The sequence below is a fragment of the Penaeus vannamei genome, chromosome 8 (genome assembly GCF_042767895.1).
Source record: "Penaeus vannamei isolate JL-2024 chromosome 8, ASM4276789v1, whole genome shotgun sequence".
In the NCBI taxonomy this organism is placed as follows: Eukaryota; Metazoa; Arthropoda; class Malacostraca; order Decapoda; family Penaeidae; genus Penaeus; species Penaeus vannamei.
In genome coordinates, this window is record NC_091556.1 from 969,557 (window position 1) to 982,056 (window position 12,500).

Genomic DNA, 12,500 nt, shown 5'->3' on the forward strand with positions numbered 1-12,500 from the left:
AGTCCTCCATAATGTCCACATTTCTTTATTTCCTTTCCTATTTTCAATATTCTCCCTTCTCCTTCTTCCCTTTTTCTCTTCTCTTTTCCCTTCTCTTTCTCCCTCTTTATTCGATATTCTTCCAACCACCTCCTTTATCTCTCGTCCTCCACTTACCGCGAAGGAGTCCTCCATAATGTCCACATTAGTTTCTTTATTTCCTTTCCTATTTTCAATATTCTCCCTTCTCCTTCCTCCTTCTTTCTCTTCTCTTTCTCCCTCTTTATTCTATATTCTTCCATCCACCTCCTTTATCTCCCGTCCTCCACTTACCGCGAAGTAGTCCTCCATAATGCCCACATCGCCCCTGCCGTCTCCGGAGCCAAAACCAAAAGACTGGAAGGCAAGAGACAACCAAGCGATCAACATAATGAATGCAACAGAAATGGTAATAAAAAATAACCGCCACGTCATCTAACTACTTTCTAAATGCTTCTAAAATGGCTGTTTTTACATTGAAAAGAGAGACGTAAATGCTTCTAAAATGGCTGTTTTTACACTGAAAAGAGAGACGTAGGAAAATTAAATAATCAAATATGTGAAATTAAGATTGGATGCGTTAAAAAAGGAATGATAATATTGACTAGTTTTGAAAAATAAAATAATATGCGGTTTTGGAGCAACAGTAAATTCAGAATGTAAATTATAACAATGCTATGATAATAATACCATTAATAATAATAATAATAATAATAATAATAATACCTACAAAGTCTACTAAACACATTTATAGAATATTTACTACTTTTACCAGACTAGAAACTTTTTTTCACGTGGGAAAAGTTGCGACTGTAAAGAATTTTGACTTAAAAAGAAACTTTCTTGAGGGAAAATACTATTACCTTTAAATGATGTAAAAAAAAAAAAAAAAAAAAAAAAAATCATTAGTTATTACCTTAAAATAATATTGAAAAAAGCCAATTAGGGAAATCATTATTATTAATTCAAATCCCACAATTATTTTTATATCATGTGACTTTCCTCTTAATTCCGCAAACTCTGCTAAAACTATGCATTGTGTGGCTAGTTCTTGGGTCACGTGACAAAGTTTCTAGTCTAGTCTGTCTACAACTAACTTAAGAGAATTTATTTTATGTATATTCATGATGGAAATCTGTCCCGCTTTTATTTATCCATCATGTTTTGTCCATGACACCTTTAAGATCGACCTTTGAAAAAAAAAAAAAAAAAAAAAAAAAAAAAAAAAAAAAAAATCTGGAAAAAAATCTTTGATAAAACCAAAAAATGACAAAATACCAAAATATTTAGACTATTTTAAAGTATTTTATGTAATTCTTATCTGTCCTTTAAAAGAGTAGCGAATAGAAAGTGATTGCAACTGAAAACATCGCCAAAAATATAAAAAAGTTATCAATCATGCATACTAATATTGCAATGATAATACTGATAATAATATTGCATAATAATGATAAGAGCAACAAAGATATACTTCTAGAGTTTTAAAAAAGTCATAACCTGAAAATAATACACTAATCTCAACCACATTAAACACGAAAAGCAGAAAATCTAATGCTTTTATTTAGAATTCCTCAAAATCCACTCAAAAAAAAAAAAAAAAAAAAAAAATCTAAGCATTTACCAATAAGAAAATTTTTTAAAAATCGTGAAAATCGCCTATTTGGCCAAAAAGACTTATTTAAAACCGGATCAAATAATAAAAGCAGCTTCTAATACACTGACTTGTAGTATTTTGCTTTGTAGATCTCTGTTTTGGTCTTTAAGAACAGTCTAGCAATGGAAATTCTTTATCTTACCTTCTCTGGCGTATGTGAGTCCCTGAGCTTGTGGGATAAACACGTCCTTGGCAAATACATACAAATACACACTCTTTTTATTTGCCTTTGATGATACTATTGCTATATTCTGATAGGTATGTGAGGATACCTTCTTGGGATATACTTTATTTCTGGTGATATATACTTTATTTGAATAGATGTTTTAAGATATAGATTTTTGAGAATATCCTTGCTATATTCTGATAGATCTGTGAGAATACTTTATTTGGATAGATATTTTAAGATATAGATTTTTTAGAATATTCTTGCTATATTCTGATAGATTTATGAGGATACCTTCTTGGGATAGATATTTTAAGACACTATATATATATTTTTTTTTATAATACTCTTGTTATATTCTGATAGATAGGCCTTATATGGATAGATATTTTCTATTTTTTATAGGTTTTGGAAAGTACTTTTGATATATTCTGATAGATATGTGAGGATACCTTCTTGGGATAGAAATTATAAGATATAGATTTTTGAGAATATTCTTGCTATATTCTGATAGATCTGTGAGAATACTTTATTTGGATAGATATATTAAGATATTCTATATATTTTCATAATACTCTTGTTATATCCCGATAGATATGTGAGGATACCTTCTTGGGATATATATTTTAAGACACTATAGATTTTTTTTTTTTTTTAATAATACTCTTATTATATTCAGATAGATAGATATTTTCTATTTTTTATAGGTTTTGAAAAATACTTTTGCTATATTCTGATAGATATGTGAGGATACCTTCTTGGGATAGATATTTTAAGACACTATAGATTTTTTTTATAATAATACTCTTGTTATATTCTGATAGATAGGCCTTATATGGATAGATATTTTCTATTTTATGTAGGTTTTGGAAAATACTTTTGTTATATTCTGATAGATTTATGAGGATACCTTATTTGGATAGATATTTTAAGATGGATTTTTTGAGAATATTGTTACTATATTCTGATAGATTTGTGAGAATACTTTATTTAGATAGATATATTAAGACATTCTATATATTTTCATAATACTCTTGTTATATCCCGATAGATATGTGAGGATATCTTCTTGGGATAGAAATTATAAGATATAGATTTTTGAGAATATTCTTGCTATATTCTGATAGATATGTGAGGATATCTTCTTGGGATATATATTTTAAGACACTATAGATTTTTTTTTTATAATACTCTTGTTATATTCTGATCGATAGGCCTTATATGGATAGATATTTTATATTTTTTTATAGGTTTTGGAAAATACTTTTGCTATATTCTGATAGGTATGTGAGGATACCTTCTTGGGATAGATATTTTAAGATAGATATTTTGAGAATATTCTTGCTATATTCTGATAGATCTGTGAGAATACTTTATTTGGATAGATATATTAAGATATTCTATATATTTTCATAATACTCTTGTTATATCCCGATAGATATGTGAGGATATCTGCTTGGGATAGATATTTTAAGATATAGATATTTTTTTATAATACTCTTGTTATATTCTGATAGATAGGCCTTATATGGATAGATATTTTATATTTTTTATAGGTTTTGGAAAATACTTTTGCTATATTCTGATAGGTATGTGAGGATACCTTCTTGGGATAGATATTTTAAGATAGATTTTTTGAGAATATTCTTGCTATATTCGGATAGATCTGTGAGAATACTTTATTTAGATAGATATATTAAGATATTCTATATATTTTCATAATACTCTTGTTATATCCCGATAGATATGTGAGGATACCTTCTTGGGATATATATTTTAAGACACTAGATGTTTTTTTGATAATACTCTTGTTATATTCTGATAGATAGGCCTTATATGGATAGATATTTTCTATTTTTTGTAGGTTTTGGAAAGTACTTTTGCTATATTCTGATAGGTATGTGAGGATACCTTCTTGGGATAGAAAGTATAAGATATAGATTTTTGAGAATATTGTTGCTATATTCTGATAGATCTGTGAGAATACTTTATTTGGATAGATATATTAAGATATTCTATATATTTTCATAATACTCTTGTTATATCCCGATAGATATGTGAGGATACCTTCTTGGGATATATATTTTAAGACACTATATATTTTTTTTTTTATAATACTCTTGTTATATTCTGATAGATAGGCCTTATATGGATAGATATTTTCTATTTTTTTATAGGTTTTCGAAAATACTTTTGCTATATTCTGATATATATGTGAGGATATCTTCTTGGGATAGAAATTATAAGATATAGATTTTTGAGAATATTGTTGCTATATTCTGATAGATATGAGGATATTTTTTATTTGGATAAATATTTTAAAATATAGATTTCTGATAATACTCTTGTTACATTCTGTTAGATATGTCTTATATGGATAGACATTTTAAAATGTTTTTATAGATTTTAGAGAATATTATTTTTATTTTCTGAAAGATATGTGAGAGTACCTTATTTAGATAGATATTTTAAGATATTTGTATAGATTTTAGAGAATATTATTGTTATATTTTGATACATATGTGAGAATACCTTATTTGGACAGATATTTTAAGATATAATTATAGATTTTTGAGAATGCCTTATCTAGATAGGCATTTAAGAACACTATATACAGATAGATATTTAGGAATGTCTTACTTGGATATTTAAGAAAACCTTAATTGGACTGATATCTAAAAATAACTGCTTTGGATAGATATTTGAGAAAACCGTATTTTTTAGATAAATATTTGCGAATACCGTATTTTTAGATAAATATTTGAGAATACTGTATTTTTTAGATAGATATTTGAGAACACCGTAATTTTTAGATAGACATTTGTGAATATCGTAATTTTTAGATAGATATTTGAAAATGCCGTATTTTTTAGATAGATATTTGAGAAAACCGTATCTTTTAGATAGATATTCGAGAAAACCGTATCTTTTAGATAGATATTTGAGAATTCCGTATCTTTTAGATAGATATTTGAGAAAACCGTATCTTTTAGATAGATATTCGAGAAAACCGTATCTTTTAGATAGATATTTGAGAATTCCGTATCTTTTAGATAGATATTTGAGAAAACCGTATCTTTTAGATAGATATTCGAGAAAACCGTATCTTTTAGATAGATATTCGAGAAAACCGTATCTTTTAGATAGATATTTGAGAATTCCGTATCTTTTAGATAGATATTTGAGAAAACCGTATCTTTTAGATAGATATTCGAGAAAACCGTATCTTTTAGATAGATATTTGAGAATTCCGTATCTTTTAGATAGATATTTGAGAAAACCGTATCTTTTAGATAGATATTTGAGAAAACCGTATTTTTTAGATAGATTTTTGAGAAAATCATATCTTTTAGATAAATATTTGAGAAAACCATATCTTTTAGATAAATATTTGAAAATACCGCATTTTTCAGATAGATATTTGAGAAAACCGTATCTTTTAGATAGATATTTGAGAAAACCGTATCTTTTAGATAGATATTTAAGAAAACCGTATCTTTTAGATAGATATTTGAGAAAACCGTATTTTTTAGATGAATATTTGAGAAAACCGTATCTTTTAGATAGATATTTGAGAAAACCGTATCTTTTAGATAGATATTTGAGAAAACCGTATTTTTTAGATAGATTTTTGAGAAAACCGTATTTTTTAGATAGATATTTGAGAAAACCGTATTTTTTAGATGAATATTTGAGAAAACCGTATCTTTTAGATAGATATTTGAGAAAACCGTATTTTTTAGATAAATATTTGAGAATATCGTATCTTTTAGAAAGATATTTGAGAATACTGGATTTTTTAGATAGATATTCGAGAAAACCGTATTTTTTAGATAGATATTTGAGAATTCCGTATCTTTTAGATAGATATTTGAGAATTCCGTATCTTTTAGATAGATATTTGAGAAAACCGTATCTTTTAGATAGATATTCGAGAAAACCGTATCTTTTAGATAGATATTTGAGAATTCCGTATCTTTTAGATAGATATTTGAGAAAACCGTATCTTTTAGATAGATATTCGAGAAAACCGTATCTTTTAGATAGATATTTGAGAATTCCGTATCTTTTAGATAGATATTTGAGAAAACCGTATCTTTTAGATAGATATTCGAGAAAACCGTATCTTTTAGATAGATATTCGAGAAAACCGTATCTTTTAGATAGATATTTGAGAATTCCGTATCTTTTAGATAGATATTTGAGAAAACCGTATCTTTTAGATAGATATTCGAGAAAACCGTATCTTTTAGATAGATATTTGAGAATTCCGTATCTTTTAGATAGATATTTGAGAAAACCGTATCTTTTAGATAGATATTTGAGAAAACCGTATTTTTTAGATAGATTTTTGAGAAAATCATATCTTTTAGATAAATATTTGAGAAAACCATATCTTTTAGATAAATATTTGAAAATACCGCATTTTTCAGATAGATATTTGAGAAAACCGTATCTTTTAGATAGATATTTGAGAAAACCGTATCTTTTAGATAGATATTTAAGAAAACCGTATCTTTTAGATAGATATTTGAGAAAACCGTATTTTTTAGATGAATATTTGAGAAAACCGTATCTTTTAGATAGATATTTGAGAAAACCGTATCTTTTAGATAGATATTTGAGAAAACCGTATTTTTTAGATAGATTTTTGAGAAAACCGTATTTTTTAGATAGATATTTGAGAAAACCGTATTTTTTAGATGAATATTTGAGAAAACCGTATCTTTTAGATAGATATTTGAGAAAACCGTATTTTTTAGATAGATATTTGAGAAAACCGTATCTTTTAGATAGATATTTGAGAAAACCGTATTTTTTAGATAGATATTTGAGAAAACCGTATTTTTTAGATAAATATTTGAGAAAACCGTATCTTTTAGATAGATATTTGAGAAAACCGTATTTTTTAGATAGATATTTGAGAAAACCGTATCTTTTAGATAGATATTTGAGAAAACCGTATTTTTTAGATAGATGTTTGAGAAAACCGTATTTTTTAGATAAATATTTGAGAAAACCGTATCTTTTAGATAGATATTTGAGAAAACCGTATTTTTTAGATAAATATTTGAGAAAACCGTATCTTTTAGATAGATATTTGAGAAAACCGTATCTTTTAGATAGATATTTGAGAAAACCGTATTTTTTAGATAGATATTTGAGAAAACCGTATCTTTTAGATAGATATTTGAGAAAACCGTATCTTTTAGATAGATATTTGAGAAAACCGTATCTTTTAGATAGATATTTGAGAAAACCGTATCTTTTAGATAGATATTTGAGAAAACCGTATCTTTTAGATAGATATTTGAGAAAACCGTATCTTTTAGATAGATATTTGAGAAAACCGTATCTTTTAGATAGATATTTGAGAAAACCGTATCTTTTAGATAGATATTTGAGAAAACCGTATCTTTTAGATAGATATTTGAGAAAACCGTATCTTTTAGATAGATATTTGAGAAAACCGTATCTTTTAGATAGATATTTGAGAAAACCGTATCTTTTAGATAGATATTTGAGAAAACCGTATTTTTAGATAGATATTTCAGAATACCGTATTTTTTAGATAGATATTTGAGAATGCCATATTTCAGATAAATGTTTTGAGAATACCTTACTTCAACTAGATATCTGAGAATATCTTATATCCAGAAATATATCTGAAAATACCTTATCAAATCCAAATGAAAACTGTAGATCAAGATGTAGTTTATGTGATTCGCCATTTCAATAAACGTTGCCACAACCCTGATTAAAGTAAAAAAAAAAAAAGATAATAAATAAATAGATAAAAAATAAATGAATAAATAAAAAATACAATCAGCTGATCATTTTCCTTTCGTATATTTTATAAGCTTCAACGTTGCACAAAACCAGTAAAAATCTCCACATTTTTCACATAATAATAACGCATTTGTATCTAAACAAATGAACTACATTATAAATCTACCCATAGACCTTATACATTAAATACAAGAGATTCAATGCCGTTTGAACCATCTGTAATTTTGTAAAATTTTCTGAACATAAGGTACGAACCTAACATATAAATAACCATGATAAGTTAGCCAAGTTATTTACTATCATCAATAACCAAATAACTATGATCGTAAATAACTACAATAAACCTAGAATTATCGTGACAGTAACTTCTATCTAAAAATAGTAATCAGAGAGAGAGAGAGATAAACACACAGACAGAGACAGACAAAGACAAACAGACATAGAGAGACAGACAAAGACAGAGAGACAGACAGGCAACCTAGAATTATCGTTACAGTAACTTCTATCTAAAAATAGTAATCAGAGAGAGAGAGAGAGATAAACACACAGACAGAGACAGACAAAGACAAACAGACATAGAGAGACAGACAAAGACAGAGAGACAGACAGGCAACCTAGAATTATCGTGACAGTAACTACATTAATTCCATCTAAAAGTAGTAATCCTGACAGTCATTCATAACTTTTAGTCGAAATTCGCAATATAATATAATATCAATATAAATATAATATTCGCAATATAATATAATATCAATATAATATAATATCAATATAAATCAACATCTTTATATTATCAACATAAATCTCTTTTGCAAATTCTCACGCCTCGCGAAACCACCCATTCTCATTCGCAAAATTGGTTCCCTATTCGCAAATTTGCAATGATAAAACCACCAATTCTTATAAATTTTTATTCGCAAATAGCTTCCATTTAGCACTTCGTAAAAATAAAGATAAGAGATAGATAGATAGATAAAAAAAGAAAGAAAGAAAGAGTGAAAGAGAGAAAGAAAGAAAGAAAGAAAGAAAGAACGAAAAAGAAAGAAAGAAAGAAAGAACGAAAGAAAGAAAGAAAGAAAGAAAGAAAGAAAGAAAGAGAAAGAAAGGAATTAAGAAAGAAAGAAAGAAAGAGAGAAAGAAAGAAAGAGAGAGAGAGAGAGAAAGAAAGAAAGAAAAAAAGAAAAAGAAAGAAAGAAAGAGAAAGACAGCGAAAAAGAAAGAAAAAGAAAGAAAGAAAGAAAGAAAGAAAGAAAAAAAGAAAGAAAGAAAGAAAAAAAGAAAGAAAGAAAGAAAGAAAGAAAGAAAGAAAGAGAGAAAGATAAAAAGAAAGAAAGAAAAAAAGAAAGGAAAAGAAAGAAAGAAGAAAGAAAAAAAAAGAAAGAAAGACAGAGAAAAAGAAACAAAGAAAGAAAGAAAGAAAGAAAAGAAAAAAAGAAAGAAAGAAAGAAAGAAAGAAAGAAAGAAAGAAAGAAAGAAAGAAAGAAAGAAAAAAAAAGAAAAAAAAAAAAAAAAAGAAAGAAAGAAAAAAAAAAAGAAATAAATAAATGAATGAATAAATAAATAAATAAATAAATAAACAAATAAATAAATAAATAAGTAGATAGATAGATAGATAGATAGATAAATGAATAAATAAATAAAGAGAGAAATTAAGAAAAAAAAGAAAAAAAAAGAAAATAAAGATCCCCAACTCGTGATTTTCTCGTGATCCACCACCATAAACCCCACCTCACCACCAGTCCCCTACCATCACCCCTACGTAATCTACAGACCCATTAACCCACCATTAACACCCCATCAGCCCCCCAACATCTGCACACGGATTCGCGCAGTCACCACCACCAGCCATCCCGACAGATGTTACATAATCAGGGCAGACGGAGCGGCTGCCAGGAGCGGTCACGCCCAGAAATAATACCCCACGAATATCGCCCCATACATGCACGTGGGGTTTAAGTGCTGGGAGGGGAGGGAGGGGAGAAAGGGGGGAGGGAGGGAGGGAGGAGGAGGAGGGAGAAAGGGGAGGGAGAAGGGGAGGGGGTAGAAGGGGAGGGGGGAGAGGGGAAGGGAGAGGAGGGGGTGGGTGGGGTAGGGCGGAGAGGGAGGGGGAAGAGGGGATGGGGGAGGGGAGGGGAGGGAGGGGGGAGAGGGGGGAGGGGAGGGAGGAGGTGTGATAAGATAGGGAGCATCTGTGTGTGTTTATATGATACACAAGCGTGCCTCAATATATATATATTTGTGTGTGTGTATACATATATATAATTACATATGTATGTATCTGTATGTATGTGTGTGTGTGTGTGTGTGTGTGTCCCTTTAAGCATATACAAACTGTAACTTAGCGTCATCATTAAACAAAATATAACTACAAACAAATAATAATAATAATAATAATAATATATTTCTGTTTCATGATGATAATAATAATAATAATAATAATAATAATAATAATAAAAACGAATATAATTCTAGAAATAACAACTATAACAACACTACCACAAATACCAATCAATCAAAAAAAAAAAAAAAAAAAAAATCCTTAACTCCTTCCCCTCCTTTTCTCCGAGTTAGAAACCCCTCTTCCCCCTCCCCCTTTGTACCACAAATACCAATCAACAAAAACAAAAAACAGAAAACAAACAAAGATCTCTAAGATTTCCTCCCTCATTCCTCCCCCAACGCCTTAACCCCTCCCCCTCCCCACCTCCCCCTCCCTTCCTGTCCTGTCTGAAAACCACCCTCATCCCCCTCTCATTCCTCAATCTTTCCCCCCTCTCCCCACTCCTTCCTCTCACCTCTTCCTCCCCTCTAACACTCCTCCCCCCCTCTCACCCTCCCTCCTTCCTTCCTCCCTCCCCTTTCCCCCTTCCCCTTCCCTCCTCCCTCCCTCTCTTCCTGTCCCCCTCTTCCTCCTCCATTCACAAAAGCTGGCGCGCGCGAGGAGGCCGCAGCGAAAGGGTTAATCATCGGAATAAGTCGTCTCTCTCGAAATAGCCTCGCGCAGGTGCAGGTGAGAGAGGGTGGGAGAGGGGGAGAGGGGAGGGAGGGGAAGAGAAAGGAGGGGGAGAGGAAGGGGAGAGGGTGGGAGAGGGAGAGAGGGGGGTTGAAGGTGGAGAGGGTGGGAGAGGGAGAGGGGGAGAGGGGGTGCAGGTGAGAGGGTGGGGAGAGGAGAGGGAGAGAGAGGGAGGGGGAGAGGGCTCAGGAGAGGAATAGGGGAGAGATGGAGAGAGAAGGAGGGTGGGAGAGGGAGGGAAGAGTTTGGGAGAGGGGAAAGGATGGGGAGAGGTGGAGAGGAGGGTGAGAGAGGGGAGAGGATGGGAGAGGGAGGAGAGAGGGGGAGAGGGGGTTAGGAGAGAGGGGGGAGAGGAGAGGTGGGAGAGGAGAGAGAGAGGGGGAGGGAATGGGTGGGGGTGGGAGAGGGGTTGGGAGAGGGTGAGGTTTAGGGGGAGGGAGATGGAGAGGGGAGAAGGATGGGTAGGGAAGAGGATGGGTGGGGGTGGGAGAGGGGAGAGGGGGAGATTGGAGAGGGGGAGGGAGAGGGAGGGAGAGAGGATGGGAGGTGCAGGTGAGAGGGGGAGGGAGGGAGGGAATGGGTGGGGGTGGGGGTGGGAGGGAGGGGGAGAGGGGTTGGGAGAGGGGGAGAAGGGGGAGAGGGTTAGGGGGTGGAGGGGGTGGGAGAGGAGGGAGAGGGTAAGAAGAGGGAGAGGGTGAGAGGCGGAGGGAGAGGGTGGGAGAGGGGGAGAGGAGGGGAGAGGGTAAGAAGGGGGAGAGGGAGAGAGAGTAAGAGGGGAGAGGGGAGAGAGAGGGGAGAGGGTGAGAGGGTGTGGTTGGGGAGAGGGGGAGTGGGTGGGAGGTGGAGGGAGGAGTGGGGGAGGTGTGGGATGGGAATTGGTAGTCTAGAAGATGGAAGAGGGAGTGGGGAGAGGAACGGGATGGGAGTAGAGGGATGTGGGGAGGAGTGGGTGGATGAAGAGAGGGGAAGCGACGGGGAACGTGGATGGGAAGGGAGTGGTAGTCTTAAAGGATGATGGGGAGAGTGGGGAGAGTAGAGAATGGGGTTTGGTGAGGGGAGTAGCAGTGGAGTGACGAGTGGGGGATAGTTGGGGAATAGTAACCATGGATAGGACAGAGGAGTGGGAGTAAGGGAGGGAGAGGGGGAGTAGAAGTTAAAGGCAGGGGGTCGTTTCACAGGGTACGGACAACCCTGAGAGATGGGGAAAGAAGGGAGCTCCGGAGGGGAGGGGTGGGGTTGGGGGTGGATAGCCTCATGGGGGAAGGGAGGAAGGTTAGCCCCTAGGGGATAGGGGATATAGTGTAGGGATGACCTCCGGGTGTAGGGGGAGTTGGGGGGATAGTAGAACTCCAGGGGGTGGGGGAGAGAAGAGGGAGGAGAGAGGAAAGAGAGAAAAAGGCGATGGAGGAAGGAGGACGGAGGAAGGAGGGAGGAGGGAGGAAGGGGAAGGTGATGGATAGAGGGAGGAAGAGGGAGGGAGGAGAGAGGGAGAGGGAGGAAGAGGAGGAAGGGGGGGAGAGGCGAGGAAGATCCTCCCAAGGAACTAAGAAGAACTAGAAGAGGGAGGGAGGGAAGGAGAGAGGGCAGGGAGAGAGGGAGGGAGGGAGAGAGGGTAGGGGGGCAGGGAGGGAGGGAGGGAGAGAGGGCAGGGAGGGAAGGGAGAGAGAGAGGGATGAGGAGGGAGGGAGGGAGGGAGGGAGAGAGGGAGGGAGGGTAGAGGGGTGCCAAGGAGGAACATCTGGCCTACCCCCTTACCCCTCACCCCCACCCGCCCCCCGGACCCCTGAGACGCTGATTCGACACTTATCTCCCGCGAACACTTAAGATTCCTTTGAGGCGAGTCGGAGCGGCGGTAATGC

The 12,500-nt window shown here is 34.2% G+C and overlaps 1 protein-coding gene across 3 annotated transcripts in view; it reads right to left on the bottom strand.

Annotated features, from left to right (window-relative positions):
- LOC113804025 (collagen alpha-1(XVIII) chain) overlaps positions 1-12,500 on the bottom strand; it is a 247,902-nt gene that overhangs the window by 64,924 nt on the left and 170,478 nt on the right. For 2 of the 3 annotated variants that reach the window (XM_070124143.1, XM_070124144.1), the window contains exon 3: positions 313-375. The exons of the other annotated variant lie outside the window; for it this stretch is intronic. In XM_070124143.1, coding sequence (XP_069980244.1) covers positions 313-375 — 63 coding nt within the window. The remainder of the gene's footprint in view (positions 1-312; positions 376-12,500) is intronic. 3 annotated transcript variants of the gene reach the window in all.